General features: G+C 35.6%; 1 protein-coding gene across 1 annotated transcript in view; it reads left to right on the top strand.

Annotated features, from left to right (window-relative positions):
* The window catches only part of PRKN (parkin RBR E3 ubiquitin protein ligase), a 552,380-nt gene that overhangs the window by 73,934 nt on the left and 458,665 nt on the right, over positions 1-19,781 (top strand). The window contains exon 3 of the mRNA XM_005416351.2: positions 13,557-13,797. Coding sequence (XP_005416408.1) covers positions 13,557-13,797 — 241 coding nt within the window. The remainder of the gene's footprint in view (positions 1-13,556; positions 13,798-19,781) is intronic.

Below are 19,781 nucleotides of genomic sequence, written 5' to 3'. Positions count from 1 at the left end.
AAGAGGGTACTTGAAATATTTGAAAATACTTGAACTGCTGATGTGAGAGAGAAAATCAGCAAATAACATGATAAGCATATCTAAAATAATGGCTATAAAGAGACTAGATATTAGAAATTTTCATTCTAATGAATTCTAATTCTAAACACATCTGTTTTATGTGTGTGATGTAGTGGGAGTTGGAGTGCTCTAGTTTCAGCACAAATGTCAATACAGCTACTGTGGTGACAGCCCCATTGGGATTAAGGCAGTGGATTTCCTCAAATTCTTCCATTTGTGTTCTAAAACCATGTGTCTATTTACAAATAATAAAAATGTCTTGAAAGGCTAAGAAGTTAATAGGTGCCAACACTAAATTTAGGTATAAGATTTGGCTGTAACCACCTTGTGCAGTTTCTTATAAATTCCCTTGAAGTTCCTGGTTGTGGGTGAGATGGAGACCCTTTTGAGTCATTCACTGTAGCTATTACTCTTCCTTGTTATCAAATTACTCTTATAGACCACACCAGTTCTTTAACTGAGCTTTGTATTGTAATCTTCCAATTCCTTGGTGCCCCAAAATTCTTCCTACCAAAATATAATATTTTAGCATTGTTTAAAACTACAAAGATCACCATTAAGCAGTAAGATGAAAACAAAAAAATTTCTCTTACAATTAAAAGGACTGTAGAGTGAAAATTGTTGCACTTCATTGAGGAAGGCATTTGAAGATTGTGTTTTGCAGCTCAGAGGGAAAAGACATCTCACAGGATGTTAGGAATTTATGAAAGTAATTAATGATGTTTTACTGAATACTAGATTAAATATTAGCTGAGAAAACTAAGTGAATGTCCTGAGTAAAAGAAAGAGCTGCCCCTGGGCTTCAAACATTTGCATATGTTCATTTAGAAAAACCTTCAAATGTAACTTAAATATGTATAACTATGTTTTCATCTTTATCACTCGCTGATTTGTGCAGCTTGCGGAGCACAGATTAAATTAGCTTTTTCTTTTAATAATGACAAGGCAGATTTTAGTTGTGAATTGCATAATTTTGTCTTTGTGGGTGTATCAGTGCTGCCTGCATAAGTGTAACATTGGTGATTATCCTAAGCCAAGCTGAGTCTGCTATCTGTGCCTTTTTGTTCTGCATGTGTCCTGGGTGCCAGAGGTGGGCAGAGGATTGCTCATCCCACAAGGTCTCTGTGGCACCACAGCTCCTGAAATACTGATGAATTATGATTTACACAAACACTGAATGGCAGGTGTTTAAGGATTAATTATGTGATGGTTTGGAAAATATACTTTTTGTTAATTTCTTAGTTTGTTTCTTTTTGTGCCCTGGTTAAGTGTAGGAAGTTGTCATTTGTCATTGCTGTCAGAAAATGACAGCACAAACTTACAAGGGTAGCACACTCATCTTTGAGAGCACAAAACTCCTGCAGTAGAACCTGTATGATTTTTCAGGACTTTTGGATTTTTTACATTAAGCTTTATGGTGCAAAATTCCACAATTTTTATGAGTGCCTTGTGGCTGTATCTTAAAAGGTGAAAAATAGCAACAACAAGTGCACTGAGGCAGCTTGCATTCCTGGGTGTGAGTGTACGGCTTGCTGGAACTTGAATACATAGTTTGGGTACTGCATCTCCAGAAGCAGCTAAAATAGTGCTAAAATCTGAAGAGATGAAGCTCTAGCCCAGCAGAGGAATCTCTAATCCTGCTTGTTTTGTGTGAAAGCCCCATCCCTCCATACCTAGAAAACAATATTGAACTGGCAGTGCCTTGTGACAACCAGCATCCAAAGTCTGAACATGGATCCTAATTATTTGCAGATAACATTGCAAACTTTCACCCAATTTGTTTCTCCCTCCCCTTCTCAGTTAATGGAGAAGTGAAAGAAGCAAAAGAAAAAGTAGAAGTAAAGGAATTCTTGCTGGTTGAAATTTACCTAAAGGCACAAAAGCCCTCAGTGCTCTGAAGAACTGTGACTAGAACCCAAGTAAAATCAATTTGAGTCCCCTACTTAAATTAAAAAATGTTTTAGCAATAGAAAAAGAAATAATGTATTTAAATTTGCACATTTTTAGCTTCTCTCCTTTGTGTTTTTAACTTACAGAAATATACCAGCCTTGAATAAGGAAAATTCCATTATTTGGTAGAAAAATAGGGAAGCTCCCAGATCTGTGACCCTCCATATCGACTCAAACCAGCCCATGACTGTTTCCCCTGCATCTTTTGTCCTTTCAATTCCAGTGGCAGCTTATTTGAAGAAAGGATATTTTTTTTTCTATACTTATAGGAGTTTTCAGCTTTCTATCCTGTTAATTGCAGCCAGCCAAGTTTAGCATCATTCAAGTGGACACTGATAAAAGCGTGCAGAGATGAGCTCCAGATCACTCTTAACTGTGTTCTTGTAAAGACACATGCTGTCATTGAGTTTCAGAGCTTTCCTCACTCAAAGCAATGAGGCTGACAACAAAGAAAATCTTAAAAAAATGTGACTGTGTTTTATAATTGCCATGAATGTTTTTAGTCCCTTTTTAAGAGGGTCCTAAGTTGAGACTGGACAAGATCAAAGAGTTTTAGGAAGATGAATTTGCAGTGTCCGTACTACAAATTGAATGTTGATCCTTGCAGGAATAAGAGGAGCATCACCTTTTATTTCTCAATGAGAAGTAAAAAAGTGGCAATTCCAGGACAGTTAAAGCTGGTCCCTGGCTGAATTCAGATAATGTTCTCAGACCATGAAACCATAATTAATGCTAAGAGGTGCTCTGAGGGTAAGGGGTGCATCTTGCCCATTGGAGCATGCATCCAGTCTGATAAAAAGTGTGCTACAAGGGGTGGTGCCTCCTGTGTCTCATGACAAACCTTGTCACAAAGAGCTAGAAGCTGTGCTGGTACTCCCTCTGCTTTCTGTTATTGAAGTGTGACAGTCATTGGCTTTGTCTTGGATTTTTTTTCCCTTTATTATAAGGCTGAATAACCTGTTTTCTGGCTTTAAAATGTGTCTGCACTGTACAGCTTGTGCATCTTTAAGACAGAGATGATTTACAAATCCAGGCTTACAAAGCTTAATTCCCATTGCTAAGGAAAGTTCACAGGAGTTTATATCCTTTCTTGGCACAACTGTTAACAAGACATTTGTTTTTTTAAATGATAGATTTTTAAAATTGATTTTTAGTGGAGCAAGCCAAGCAAACCAGGTCTGATTCTCTGGGGAAATCCCTCTGGTACACCACCAGGTTTTACCTGATACACCAGCAGAAAATTAACAGTTGTAAACCTGTTGAATCTCCACACTGTAGGAAAAGATGGTCAACTGATTTTTTAAACAGAAGGGATTTAGTTTTGAAGAGAGGACAGCATACAATTGCTGATCTTCATTTAGTCATTTTAGGGTACTTTATGTATTTCCTTTACTCTCTGTAAATGTAGGCAAGTGTAACTTCCAGCAAATCACTGCACAAAAGTATGCAACTGGACAGCAGTTGTGGCTGTTTTAATAAAGCTATTACCTTTAATCAGCAGTAATACCCCCCTGTGAAATAATCTGAAATGTGTCTGCTGATGCCTTTGATGAGAGCTCAGAAAATGAACATGTGTCTGGACTAGTGTCTTAGTTTGGAATAGGACTTTTGGAATAGATCTCCTTATCATCTCCATTTACCACATTTTGATTGCATTGTGGAGCATCCTCAGAGCAAATAAAGTAGATACCTTTTGAATGAAATTAAAGAGGGAGATGAATTTCAGAACTTTACTTATTAAAGTTGCAAAAGAGAGCCAAGACTAAAGGTAGACTAAACTCAAAACATCCCCAAGCATCCCCAGACTTTATAGTGTGTATGTCAGGTTCTTGACACAAACCATTTTGCTGTGGAGAGCTACTTCTTTTGGTCTGCAGTAGTTGGTAGTGCAAATTAGGTTGCTTGCTTGTTTACTCAGACAAGCCTGACAGGCTTGGAGAAATTTCCATCTCAATAAAACTTGAAATTTTTGAAACCTTGGCACTTCTCAGTTTTACAGCATTTTTTCCTCCCCCATGAATGCTCATAGACATTCCTCCTGCATGTGTTTTCAGCATCCATATCTTGATCTGAATTGAAATGACACAATTTCTCAACCAAATGGAAAAGTCCTAATATTCCAGATTTTTTAACAAAGAGTTTGGACTCTACATGTTACATGCCTATGAAAAGCCTATGACATGTTGTAAACTGAATATATGCAGGAGAATGCCATGATACAAAAATCTTCAAAGTAATTTTCAGGAACCTGTTAGTCTTAATAAGCTATGTTTTTCTAACTAAATCTGAATACTGGACCTCTCTATCAGCACTTGATGCTATATCATTGAAGATTTCTGTATTATAATTGAATTGCCTCAGGGGAAAATTGAACTTTTTTTCTCAGGAATGGGTAAAAATACACTCTTAATGCAGGGTTTTTTTTAATCTTTTTAATCGGTCATAATTCTCTGGTTGTGATATTCAAAGTCGTCTTTCATCTGTGACTCAACAAGGTGTTCTCACCTCCATTTTATAATGCTATGTTTAATATATATGTTGGTTATTTAGCAGAATCAGTCTGAATTAATTTATTGTCATGTCTACCATTTATGCTAGATGTTTTTTTGAAAAAAATCACACAGGTTTCTTAGAAGTCTAGAAACAATCTTTCATTTGAATATCAAATTTTAATTATTTCTATTATGTCTTCATAGCATTCACCTTGTTTGTATTAGGGAGTAATTATGATTTTGGCTGGGATAATGTTAATTTTCTTCCTAGTAGCTGGTACAGTGCTGTGTTTTGGATTTAGGATGAGAATAACGTTGTTAACATGCTGACATTTTAGTTCTTGCTAACCAGTGTTTACACAGTATAAAGGGCTTTTCAGCTCCTCATCCCACCCCAGCAGTGAGCAGGCTGTGGAGCAGAAGTAGCTGTGAGGAGACACAGCCACCGAAACTGACCCCAACTGACCGAAGGGATGTTCCACACCATGTGGCCTCTTGTATCCACCAGTATAATAACAAGGCAGAAAGCTGGCCAAGGGCTGCTGCTCAGGAACTGAGCTTCATCCATTGGTGGGTGGTGAGCAATTGTGTTGTGTATCACTTGATTTATTATTATTGGGGTTTTCCCCCTTTCTTTTCTGTCCTCGTAAACCATCTTTATCTCAACTCACAAGTTTGACTTATTTTCCCAATCCCACCCCACCATTCCATTGAGGGGTAGGGTGGGTGCAGGGAATTGAGGGAGTAGCTGTGGGATGTTTAGCTGCCTGCCAGGTCAAGCCACAACATGAGTGCTCTCCCTTTTAAAATTAGGCATTATTTCATAAGGGGTGGGAATAAATGAGGTGACAAAATATGCCCATATGTACTGGGCACAGGAATTAGTTTATTGTAAGAGTGCTTTCTGATATTGCATGGATGCCTCATTAGGGGTTGGGAAGCATCTATAAACTGTGTCTTTTGTAAGATGCCTGACTATATGTCTGGCAGACTAGTCCTAAAGTCCAGTTGGATGTGTAGATTTGCTGCACAATATTGCACTGCATAGATTTTCCAACATTATCCTGCTGGGATATCTTGGTAGGCATAGTCTAAAAATCAAACCTAAGACAATTTTCACCTGTCATAGAAAATGCTACTTTAAAAGCAAGTCTTCAAGTAAAATCAGGGAAATCTCTGGAAAATATTTGATGTCTTGTCTGTGTTTATACTAGGAAGTTAAGAAGTTACCAAGTAGGGCCACATAGGATGCTCACTAGGCTTTATTTACAGCTGTTCTCATAGCAGCTGCTCAAACTGATATATAGATGCATGAACTGGGACAAGTAGAAGACCAAAGTGTTCCTTGGTTTGGATGTATACCAGGTGCTGGCCATAAAGCATGAAAAAGGCATCTGTGAATGACTAGTTGAAGTAATTGAAATAAATATTTATAGCTATTAAACTTTTGATGCTCTAGACAATAAATTCACAGGGAAAAATTGCTTTCTGCAGTGGAGTATTTACAGCACATAGGAATTCTTTCAGAGATCTTTGGAGAAGGGAATTTTCCAAATTCATTTCTGCAGTTTTCTAGCTGCCACTGAAGTGCCCCATCTGCATGAGAGACTACTGAAGTCTTTAAAATATTTTCAGAGTTCTGGTAGTAAGTGACTCTCCAGTTTTTCAAATAGAACTTATGTCTCAGTAATATCTTGACACTTGTTAGGTGTCAGTGTGAGGCCACTTTTATGTCTGTTCCTCACATACTCACTAATACTTAATGTATGCCTTCAGTGAAGACACAGAAGTGTAAGCAGATTGGCAGTGTCTGCCTTGCTGAGATAAACCTTCTCAAAGAAATATTTAAGGGGTAAAAGGAAATACAAATTAGATCTTATGTTAGTCAAACAACACATAGCCCACAGTCCTGAAGCCATGCTGCACTTGGCACACTGTAAAAAGGGGCTTCCTTATGAGACCTTTTCAGAGCACAGTACCTTTTATTACCGTTTAACCCAGACCGAAATGTGCCTAAATGTAATTCATTCAACCATTTTACAGAATACACTTGTTACTTGTTCTGTTTCAGTGTGGCTTGAGAAGAAATTAGAGCAATGGAAAATGCAATCCATACCTTATAAATAATAAGCTTTCTGGTTTTATGTTTACAGCTGGAGACAACATGTTTAGAGAGTATAAATTCTTTCAGGTAGTTCAGTGTGGAAGATGGAATAATAATGAGGTGCACTCAACTGTGTTTAGGAGGAAAGCAAATGGTCATGAGAACTTAATTGTATTCATTTTTAATATAGCATTATAAACTTCTCATTGTCTCATTGCTTTCTAAACAGGTATTATAATAAATGTCAGGTTTATAGGTTTTTCTTTATGCACAATATATGAAATTGCAAGAAGGGAAAAGTTTTTCATTTACTGAGAAAAGTTTTATATTAATTTAGTGCTCATTTGACTATTTCTCTTCCATTTTATATTGCATGATATGTTCTTAATGTCACTGTGGAGATACTAATAGCTTTGTAAATATAATATCAAAAAGTTTGGCTGCCTTCTGTGTCTTTTGTAGATCATTGTGCAGAGTTTTGAAGGGAATAACAATAATCTAAGCAGGTATTTTAATGTTGCAAACTGTCTCATGTGCTGCCAATAAAACATTTTTATTTGTTAGAAGGGTTCATATATCTTTCGGGAATTCATGCTAAAAGATCTACATTCAAGAAAAGTTATCATATTAATGATGTCATTTTATTAGTAATGCTGTTTACAAATATGTATATAGCATTGCTAAGGTCTTAGATTGTGTACAAAAAGTAATAACCCTGCAATGTTCCTAACTGAGCATTAACTCTGCATTCCCTCCACTGAGCTAGAAATTAGCATTAAATTTTTCTGTTATAATGTGAAAAAGATGGAAATGAAGCATGAAGTGATTTGTAAGTGAAGGAAGAGGGGGAATTCTGACTTAGTTGAATACATTTCCATTTCCAGCAAATTATTAACTCATTAAGGGAATAGACAGTATAAAATCCTAAGTCTTTTACTTCTCTTTAAAGAGTGTCATTCAGAGCAGAACCTTTGTAATATATGAACTATTGTCTTTGTAAATCAGGGGATTTTATTTTTGTAAACTCTAGTCAGGGCTTCTTGCTACACAGAGGGACCACTGGCTGAAAGAACTGTAGTAAATCCCACAGTATGTACTTATTTCCTCTTGTTCAACATCAACTGTTCTCTTTTCTAAAAAATAATAAAATCTAAATTTGAATGTATCTGAGTTAACTCTTCTGCTAAGTGAAGGGTTTTCTGCCTTTTCATTACATTTATTTGAATGTGTGGTGCTTTAAGTAATATATCTATTTTTCCTTCTACTTCTAGGTGTTGCTTAGCACCCGCAATATTCTGAATGCTAAACTAGAACAATAGTGTATAACTCTGGTAATGTTGAAAAGGTGAACTGAAATCAAATATAGATGAATTCCAAAGCATCATAAAAGAGCAATTAGTTTCTGATTGCTGGAATTTAACTGCTAAGTGGTCCATGTAATTTAGGCCTGGTGGTGCACTGGCTTTTTTCCCTTGCCCCATGTGGAGCAATATTCAGTTCACTGCCACTGAGCAGTCAGTATTCACACAAATGGATGGTGATATCAGATCAGAGTGCTGATTTGCTTCATTATTTTAACAGTGCTTAATTTTCCCTTCAGGTTTCCCCTTGCCATGACCTGCATAAGATTCTCTGAGCCCAGAAGCTGATTTTTCTTTCTATATTAGCTGATCAAATAAAAGATGTTAAGTCTTCTTGCAAATCTTGCTTCTAGTTTCTTAAACTGACATGGCTTAACAGAATATTATTACTATATCTGTGGTTTTTATTTTGGGTAGTCTCTACTCTCAAATTTATTATATACCTGCTAATAGACCATTCACTAATATACCAGCTTTAGCTTCCTATATAATAAAGTGTATTATCATGCTGTTGCTTTCTTCTTCTTGCTTTTTTGCATTCATTGTGATCAGGGGATGAAAGCGTGTTCCTCTTCCAATTGATTTCCTTTCTGTTTCTGCTGCCTTTGAGACCTGAACTCTGTCCTTGTGAAAGGGTTACAGCAACAGTTGAGTAAGGCTTGCTGAGCTTTTTTTTCTCTCCCTTCTGGGAACTTCATATGCTTATTTGTCTGTTTTGAAGGTCATCTTTAATGTTTCTGTACATTATCCTTAAAAAAATATTTTCCCAATAAAATCAGTGTGTCATCTACACTTTTACATGAGGTCTCTTTGCTTTGAAGAGATGTGTTGTGCTATTTTTAAGGAAAAAAAAAAAAAAAAACAACAAAAAAACCAAAAAGCCAAAACTGGAAAGCCAACTTCTTGGGTGTTGTTGATCATTCATAGAAAATACCTTTTCTTGAGCATTGGCCTTATGTGAATCTCTTAGTGAATGTCATCAGGCAGTCTGTTTAGATCTGCTTGATCTAAATAGGCAGCAATTAGACAATTCCACTGTTACTGTATCCACAATAGGCCCCAGGGATTCATGGGTAAAGGTGTGACTCTCCAGGTAGCATAAAAGTTGGAATTTCTAACTGAATCTTAGATGGTGGAGTGTGAAGAATTTTTCTGTGTGATTGATATGCAATAGGAAAATACCTCAACACCTTAAAACTTCCAACTCATGGTTAGCAGGAAATGGAAATTTATCAAATTCATTTACAAGACAAAACACCACAAGCTTTTCATATTCATGTACAAAACTTCAGATTCAAACTATTTTCTGCTCTAATGTTTCTTTAAATAAAAAGTTTGAAAATGAAGTGTATTGCACTTCAGAAAATATGACTTCTCTAGTGGGCTTTATACTTGTTAGGTTGAGAAAATTCCCTTCAGTATTGGTATTACTATCCAAATATGTTCTGAACAAGATACCAAACAGAAATCTGTCAGAACCATAGAATGGTTTGGGTTGGAAAGACAATAAAGATCATGTGGTTCCCACCCCCTCACTGTGGACAGGGATGCCACCCACTGGAGCAGGTGGGCCCAGCCAGCCTGGCCTTGAACACTTCCAGGTATGGGACATCCACAGCTTCTCTGGGCAACCTGTCCCAATGCCCCACCACCCTTTCAGTGAAGCATTTCTTCCTGGCATCTAATATTTTTGTTTAAAAATGTTCCCCATTGGCCTGTCACTATCTGCCCTTGTAAAAAGTCCCTGTTTTTTTTTTCCTAAGTCTGCTTCAAGTACTGAAAGGCTGCAGTGAGGTCTCCCCAGTGCCTAACAAGAGGATTTCAGAGTAACTTAAACACAGTCATCTTTTCCCTTTTCATAATTTATTTCAGTCTTCCCAGCTGACCTTCTAGTTAGCCCACTGCTCTCAGCAACAAAGGATATTGTGTTGTTCATTCAGGATGTGCTGATTCAGCCTTGTGAAATTTGACTTGAGAATTCAGAAAAAAAACAGGTAAAAGGCTTGAATAAAAAAAAAGGTTTAATTTTAATTTTCTCTGCTATGAATTAATTTTCCCAAGTTGGCCAAAACCCATTTTCTCTAAAGAACCAGTCCTTATTACTGAGTTTCATAATTTTTTTGATCATCTCAGTTCCCTTTGCTCTAGTGAAAGAAGATACTTCACAATCTACTTTTTATACACTTGCAGTTTTCTCATTGGAATATGGCATACAGGCATTAATTTGAATCAACAGATAAGACAAGACAATATCTCTAGAATCATTAATAATAGATATACTTAAAAGCATGTTTCCTGAGGCATAAAACAAACACATGAAGGAAACAAAAGTGACATTGACATAAATAATTGTATCTTACAATAGTAACCTAAGGCACAACTTAAACTCTCACAGAAACAGCTAGAATTCTACCTCTTTTCTCAAAGAAGAAGCTGCAGACTTAGCCCATCTATTGTCCATGAAATGTAATTTGCTATAAAGCATTAATCACCCATATTCTGGGAAATGCTTGGTTATATTCCCATCCAGATCTCTCCACAATTAATGTATGATGACAACTCTTTTTATTTTTTTCTTGTACTGTCTTATTGCTTTTCTTACAATGGTTGAGGATTACTTTCCTCCTTTACACACAAGCCAAATTCAGTTCAAATGTACTCAGAAAAACATTACAAAACTGATGCTTTAGGATTCTATGTTTGTTATTGCTCAGTGGCTTCCATATGAAATCTACACAGGCTAAATATCAAAGGATGTTGTGTCTTTCTCCTACCTGCTCTTTGAAAGTTATCCTGAGATCCACTAATTGAGCTTTCCTGAGACCATTATCTACACTGTCATCCTCAGTAGTGATGTTCAATCTGTCAAAGCTTGTTTTTGTTTTAGATAAAGAGATGGAAGAAAGCTCAGATACAACATGTTCATCTGTCCTCTTAAAATTTCATTAAGGGAAATACCGAAAAACACTATTGCTGTGGTCATATACAGAATCACAGAATATTCTGAGTTGGAAGAGACCCACAAGGATCATTGAGTCCAACTCTGAAGTGAATGGCCCATGCAGGGATCGAATCCACAACCTTGGCATTATTAGCACTGTGCTCTAACCAGCTGAGGCAATCTGTAGAACTGCCTAAAGTGCAAATTTTGCAGCTTTTTCTGAATATGTAGTTCTTGATATTGCTGAAGAGAGAATAGATGGAGTTCTATTTTGTGAGCCATTCCATTGTTTCCAAGCTAACCACAAAGCCTCCAACTTGCAAAAAGAACCTGGAAAGGACCTACTTTTAAAAGATCAATTTTTATACTCAGGCAAATAAACACGTACAGCAACCAAGACCAAGCAAGAATGGTTGAAAATGTTTGTGGTGGAATTATGGGGGAATTTTGTTTTGTTTAAGTAGTTCTTTCCATCCCTTTTATTCTTTCATATGCACTATCCCCTCAGTGTGATTGTAGCACAGCATCAGGCAGTGAGCTGAACCAGGAACTGATGCAAGCTTTAAAAAATAAAAAAGAACTTACTGAGCAGGATAGTAAATATTGAGAAAAAAATGAAAGGTAGAACATTGGCTGCTTAAGAAAGCAAAACTGCCAGAAGAGATGATCATTAAAACAGAGTATGACTGATTGACAGTTTATCAGGGGTTTCCAAGGTTGTGAGTTTTTACATAAATACCTATTTCTCTTTTTAAACTCTCACTGTAACTGAGCAAATCACTTTTGAGCTCCTCATTTGCCTAGTTATTAATTTCATTATTAATTTCTTTGAGATTATTAAAGTCTTTAATGCTGTGCAGTATTCTTAGTGGAAGAAGTTTTAGAGTGACAGACAGGTTTTGTATATTGTGTTAATGAATGAAATGATTGAGCTATTTAAATGGATCTTGTTAAAATGCTATGGGCAACAAGATGTAAAAAAAAAAAAGGAGAGACTTTTAATGTCAACATGATCTTTTAAGGTTGAAATGTAATAATTGCTTTGATTGAATATTAAGACTGCAGTGTCCTTGCTCTAACACATATCTGCTGGCTGATTACTGCTTCACTAAGGAGAGAGTGTGTTATTGAAAATTCAATTAAAACAAAACAAAAGCCAGATTTTTGTCCTTTAAATTACGTTGCATAAAAAGAAAGTGTGGAGGAAGAAGTACTGAGAAATAATGTAAGAGCATGAAGGAAAACCACTCAACATAAAAGAGACCAGAACAGAAGTGGTACAAGAGAGCATGGGAGAATGAGGGTATAAAGAGCACTAAAATATCTGCAAAGGAATCTTTTGCAATCAAAGTAGTTGCATATACAAATGGCAATTTTTAAATATTGTGTAGATACAGAGATCAGAAGCTACAAATGTAGATACAAATGCATCAGAACTCTTTCTGTTTCTCCCAAATGGATTCAACAATCTGTCTTGACATTTCACAGCAGAGATGGTCAACCTAATGTTGCTGCAGATAGTTAGAAAATTAATTTTTTGACAGACTACCCACTTTCTGTGTAGGCTGATGCTTATGTTCATTCATGACGCTGAAGATTTAGGTGTAGGTCTTCAGAAGGTATCAACAAAGAACAATTTTTCTTGCAAGGTGTGTTGTGGAAAGATCAATACAAGTCTTTCTTGAAAGACCTTTGTTAATGATAGGTCTTCCAAAATCTCTGTAAATTCTATTTCTGGCATAATATTTTGCTTTTCTGTTCTGTATTGTGAAAATGCTGAATCAGGTGAAAATGCTGAAAGACATCCTGATTTATCATGTATAAACCTTTCACAAGATCCTTATTTATCCTGCTATTTTCTAAGACACACGTTCTGGAAAGACTGTCTGAGAATCACCTCTGGTGAGGACAGAAAAGGAGGAGAAGCTTCTATGTATGTGAGACCATAAAATGGCCTCATTTTGGGCTAAAATGGCTAGCAGTTCTTCTGTTTTATCATGAAAGGCCACAACAGTCGTGAGATCTTCCACAGGATTTCTCTCAAGTCTATCTAAAGTCAACAGTTCAATGTCTTTTTTTGGAAAGAATGGAAAACTCATACTAAGTCTACATCTAAAACCAGATTTAAACTGATAATTACATTACAGAGAAGAAATAGTATCACTCTTTATCAGTAGCATCATCTTTCCTGTCCCTGATTATAAATATTTTAGAGTAGCTTGTTCACGAACTTTCTGTGATCATCAAGTTTGACCCTAAATCACTACATGAAGAGTGTGTTTCAGCATTATCTGTGCAAGTGCCTCTTAAGTGTTGAATATTCTTAGTGCTTGATTTAGTAATGCTTCATCTGGAGATTTTTTACTTTGTGCCAATAAACTTGACTTATTTAGAGCTCTTGGCTCTGGTCCACTATTTCTTTGTTAAATGTTTAGCACTTGTAAGTGTTGTGACCCTTTTGGCAATGCAAGTAATCCTAATTCCAGCAATTTACACTTGTCAGTTTGCTTTAAACTCCATTACTGCACACTGAAATTCTCCACACAATGGTTTGGAGACCATTTAACAAATAACAAATTGGAGATAGAGGGATTTTGTCCATTATGTCACAATTAATTATTTATCACAATTTTGGTTTTGTGTTACAGAACTGTGACCTGGCCCAGCAGAGCATTGTTCATATTGTTCAGAGTCCACAGAACAACAGTCAGAACAAGGAGAAGGCAGAAGATAGCTGTGTTGGAGGTGTTCTAAAAGCCTTGAAAAGGGAACCTGAGAGTTTAACTCGCATAGATCTCAGTACCAGCATCCTCCCATCAGTCTCTGCAGGGTTGGCAGTTATTCTGGATCCTGGAAAAAACAGTGTTTCACTTCCCACTGAAAAATCAGGTAATTCAGTGACTTAGTACATTCCAATATGCATATCTAAATGTGTCTTTTTCTTTCTTAGGGTGAACAGTTCTAGTTCCATACCATGGGGAAGAAGCCCTTAAAATATATGGTTTATTTTATTTATTAAACAAAAAATACAACAATATTAAGATGATAAGCATCTGATGTGTCTTCTAGAAAAATAATTTTGCTTCGTGGATGAAATTAGTGATTTCTTGTGTTGCTCCTGTATCTAACTTATATTATGCTCATATATTTATAAATTATTATAAAATGGAAAAACCCCCAGAGATCTATAAGAAGGTAAAATATAGTCTCTGTAAAATTTCCATTATAGAAGTTTCCTTGACTAGAATGTTGGGCAGCTTATGCCTTGCAAATGTGCTTAATTCCCAGTCTGTTGGGACAGTTTCATACCCAAAAATTTTATAAAAAAATATTTACAATCTATTTAAGATTTATTAAAACTTTGCTGGCACAACACATGATGATGATGATTCATACTATGGACATTTGTAGTTCGTCATCCACCAAATGGTTACTGAGAATATCTTCATTGTGAAAATTAATCTGAGGCACAGGTTACTGCAAAATGATCTTACTGACCCCCTTGCCCCAGTGAAGATACATCATTCTGTGCAATACCAGATACTGTTGTGATTTATCATAATAGTCCATCAGAGATGTCTTTTTATAAAGAACAGTACACAAATACCCTTTTTTCACAGTACAGAAGGTAATAGCAAACATATGTATCCAGAGTACAGAAGATAAATTGTGAATATGACAGAGGTACCTCTGTGACTAACCTGGCCACAGAAATCATCTTGCTTAACCAAATGGCTACTAAAACTGTTAAAATAACTTCCAAAGAATTTATTAAGTAGCTCATGCAGAAAATATACAATCCACGGGAGGGTCACAGAAGTATTCCACAACTGACTTGGTCAACCTCTCACTGACAACTAATGATGAATGAGTGTGGTTGGGGAGCAAATTAGTACCCAGCTTAATGATCCACATCTCCCAATCTGAATGAGTAATGAGATAAGAGGGGTGCATGCTGATTTAAATCTGGTAAACTAGGGACAGGTCTTCAGCCTGGGCTTACTCTCAGATGAAAGGCAATTGTGTGAGCTTTTAAATATTACCACATATTTATTTTTTCATTACTGTACATATGTAGAGGGATTTAACAGCTGTGCTTGACTTTACAGAATAGTCTATACATGTGCAAGGACTCTTAAAATGGGACATGTTTGTCCACAGACTACAAACTCTGTGAAGCTAAGCATTAACTGATAGGTGTCTTCTATTGCAGCAAATATTTTCATGGCAGAATGCATGAGGACAAAATGTATCGATAAAATATGTGGGCTAGTTTTATCTGTGATTAAACTATAAAGACTTTTTATCATAAAAGAAAAAAAAAGAAGACCCACTCTAATGATTGATAGTTCTTTGTGGAAGGATGTTAATAATAAGTTCTTTTTAAAGGCCTGTTAACTTCTTTTCTTGTTTTGATTCTCACTATTAGAATTTGTCCTTTTGTCTGTTCAGCTCCATCCCTTTGTTCAATAGGGGGAACTATATTTTTCCTTATGGATTTAGGATGAGTTAATTTGCAGTCACGTAAAAAAATAAAAAGAAAGATTATTCCAAAGATCAGTTTTGCAGTAAACTTTACTGTGTAGCAAGGATTTCCTTTGGCATAAATGAAATGACTAATAGTAGTGGGAATGAGTGGCTTAAGAAAGTGGGTACCATCACTGATAGCTGAAATTATACTTACCAAGCTGTTGTCCTAGGAGATGAATGGTTGTGGTGATTAGTCTACAGCAGCAACCTACACAGGTGAATGAAGTATAATCTTTATTGTTTAATGTGTACATGACAAATTTAAACATACAATTTAGAGGCAAATGTTTAATTAATTGATTAAATTAATATTGTTTAGTCTGACGTGCTGCACAGCTATTCCATAATTGCAGCAGTAAACACTGAGACTGTAAGTCTTTCTAAAGCCTAAGTTATTTTTATTTGTTATGCTGACCCCGTGTTCCTGCCCTGATTTTATTTGCCATCCTTTGAATTCTGAGGAAAAATGTTTGTGGTAATTTTCACATCACAACAGCTTCTCCCAGAAGCTTTAGCAGCATTGGACTGCTAAAATAGTATTTTTGAAGTATTTACATGAATGCTTAGAGACCAAAATTTCACTAGACAAACCAGGAGAGAGGCAACTCTTGTTATGCTGTACTGCTATTATATAAGCAATATACTTAGGTAGTATGAACTGCTACACTTGATGAGACAAAAACCCTTATGGCCTGGCAGTGTGTCCCCATCAAGGATATAATTCCTTGCAGAAGCATGTAACAGGACATCCTCCTCCCAGCTCACCCCCACTCTTGTGTGAGTAATGAAACCAACTTCTGACTGGTCTGGAGATGCATCTTACTTGAACTGTGTTTTTTAGACTACAGTGTGTTTCTCTATGAGAAATTCAGAAGTTTGAAAGTCATTAACAAGTTGAAAAAAAAAAGAAAATGGATCCAAATAATCTCTTCATGAAAGAATTCCAGGCTTCCTGTCTTTGCAGACAAAAGTAATAGACATGCCTTTTCTTCTCAGTTTTTGTTGTTGTTTTTCTTGGGGTTTTTTGTTTGTTTGTTTGTTTTGTTGTTGTTTCTTTGTTCTGAAAACATTGCGTAGTTTTTTACAGTGGACATGTAAAAAAATCTCAGCACAAGACTTTCATTCTACTTCACCCCTTTCTAATTTGCCTCTCTCCAATATCTGGGACAAAGAGCTTTAATAAACATAATGTAAGCAAATGAATCTATGTTCCATAATGGTTGCATATCAGTAGGTACATGTATAAGATGAAGAGATAATGGTTGGACTCGATGACTTTAGAGGTCTTTTCTAACCTTAACAATTCTATGAATCTCTGATTTCTACCTGAAAAACAATGAATCTGTAAAACATAAGAGTTTGTATGACTCATCTGCTGAATATGAGACTGCATCATGATTTCAGATTCAAGAAAGCCAATAGAATATTTGGAAGCATAAACAGAAAACAGAATGGAATGGAGAAAATGTTTTTTCTCTGCTTTTGAAACTTGCATAACTAAAACCAGTATAACTCAGTCTTTTGATGACTAAACTGTTAGAAGATTCAGGAGCCAACTCATGAGAATCCTACAAAAGTGCACGTCATGATTGGTTTATATTTGTTTTGGCATCTATGGAGTGGAAATTTGGTCATGTGGGAATATTAGATCTTACCAGCTATGTTAGGATTTTAGCTCTCATTGTCTAGAAAGTGCAAGCCAGCAAATATAAAATACAAATACCACACATGGATTTTAACTTGCCAGGAAATCAACCACCAATGCAAGTTATCCTAGCTTACAAGAATTCTCCACATTTGTCCATTTAAAAAAATGTGGAACATTTTTTTCTGAAACATGAAGAGAGGACTTCAAGCTAGAAGTAGTATGGATCATGCTAGGCAGAAAGTCACACTGCAGAATCCCACTCCCTCCCCTTTTTAAAAGTATGACTGATGTATGACTGATGTCAAGCAAATTTGTAATATGAAAAAAATAGAGTTAGTTCAACAGAATATGAATGTTGTTACTCACGTAATTTCCAGGTTAATCCATTATCAGCTGGTTTATTATTTTGTCTGAATCAAGTAGATGTGGTCATCATTACTTAGGGATTTTTGTTTTCAACTTTTAAATAAATGTTCATCTTAATGTCAGTTCCAAATAAAAATCCTGATGTCCTTCAGGTAGACTTTACAAATGCCTGCATGCAAGGCACCTCTGTTTCCTTATCTTTGCATCTTCTTCTGTTCACAGAAAAGTTAATTAAGTCCTGGTATATACTGATTTACGTGTGTCAAGCTGTAAATTCTAGCAAAAAGAGGTATTGACTGTTTTCCATCTAGTTAGGAAATGCTTTACCAAAACTTAATTTTTGTTAAACTTCTTGTCTTTCCCAATAATACAAGTATCAGTTAAGGCAGATGAAACTGTCATTACCAAAACCTCAGTATTGTTAGTGGTGCAGGAAGTGATGAACTGGTGCCCATTCCATGTAAGAGTCTGATTCCATGAAAGAGACAGTAAAAAACACTTAGAAGGGAAAGCCACAATTTAGGGTGTGGCTAGTCACATCTGTTCATATTTCTGAGGCAAGCCCTGGTGAATAAAAAAAAACCCCATATCAATTTAACCGTTTAAATTGCTGACATTTAAAAATAGTTTTTGAATAGTATTCTGATGACTATGTGTTAAAAACACCTGTGCCCTGCAATTGATATTACACTTTGTTATAATTCATTTACTCAAAAAACCTAAAAGGATAAGAATTTTTGTGTCAAATCTGTTTGAAGTAAATGAGCAGTCTAAACTCCTGAAGTACTGTGAAATTACTTCGCAGTTTTGTAGACCTTATAATCTCAGATTAGATCCAGGTTAGGCAGCGTTGTGGTGTACATCTCCCTCCCCATTTGCATGTGGTGCTAGGCTGAGTACCACTGCCCAGTACCGAGCTGAGAACAACTGCAGCTCTTTCTTATCCCTTTTCGAGAATTTCAACAAAATGTGAGGACTCGTCCTTTCAGAATGGCTTCCAGCCTGGAAAGAACATTTTTATTGTCACTCATAAACATGAAGTTCTGACCTAATATTGCTTTTTTTTGTTACAAATATGAATATCTAAGAATTTACTATTCCCTTAAAAGAGATAAAAAAGGATTCCTCAAATTTCTCGTGTCATTTATCTGCATTTTTTTCAAAGAAAGCTAATCAGCGTAATTTTTTTTTTCCTTTGGCACGGGTGCAAATAATTTGTGGCTTAATTATAACATTACTTAATTAATTAATTATACCTTAGGCCCATGGTATTGTAAATCAGTAGTTTTAACAAGGAAAATCAGTATTCTATGCGATTTACATTTAGTAATTAGGCCTTTTTTCCTAGAGTTATCAACATTTTGTTTTAAAAACAAATTACCAGAGTGCTTATACTGACCTTTCTTAAATTTCTTGAAATATAATGCAGCATTTCCTCGTGGTTACATGATTCTTATCATAGTCCTTTTTCACAGACATCCATTTGAATAAAAATCATATTGCTGGACAAGAAAAAGTAGTAAATTATTTAATATGCAACCAATGTATTCTTTCAGTAGACAAATTCAAGTAACTGGTTAGGTTACTATTTATTTTGGGATTTGGTGCCCTGGCAGTTTACTTTTGTGTTAGGATTAAACTACTTTTAATTTAAATGAAAATGCATCAAGCAGCTCATTGTGATTTAGCTTATATTTGATTCAGATTTTTATAATATATTATTTTACAAACTTTTAAATATTAAATACAATACTAATTTGAGGATCAATCTACACTCAGAAAATAGAAGGCATTAATTAACCTTTTTAAGAAATGCAGAAAAAATACCAACTCAGAAATAATACACTAGTCCTGATTTTAACAAATAGTTTCTGGGAAGCGAGGCTGCATTTGTCTTCGTTACACACCGTAAATTTGTACTATATGTACAGTTCTGTCTTAAAGTTCAAAACAGAATTTTACAAAATTCCTGCATTGAATTCCTGCACAGCTCTCTCTGTGCTAGTGGTTAGGTCTGGCACATTGTTAATTGCTATCACTGTGCCTTCACTATATACTAAATACTATACTATATATACATTATATACTAAATACTATACTTCATTATATATTAAACTGTTAGCCTTTCACTGTGAGGCTTTTTATTTTAAATTTGCTGTCAATGTACAATGCCATAACCAGATGCCATGTTCATTGCAATGATGTGTTGTAGTCACAAAAGTTGAGTTCATTGGGCCTGAGAGCTCTTTTAAAAGAGAAACTGGAACTAAAGCACTTGTCTTCCTTCCTCTCCATTTTTCCTTTCTTATTTGATAGTTTTATACTTCTT

This window comes from Geospiza fortis, unplaced genomic scaffold, assembly GCF_000277835.1.
Source record: "Geospiza fortis unplaced genomic scaffold, GeoFor_1.0 scaffold41, whole genome shotgun sequence".
In the NCBI taxonomy this organism is placed as follows: domain Eukaryota; kingdom Metazoa; phylum Chordata; class Aves; order Passeriformes; family Thraupidae; genus Geospiza; species Geospiza fortis.
Note: the sequence above shows the minus strand (reverse complement) of the source record. Positions and strands in the feature narration are given on the sequence as shown.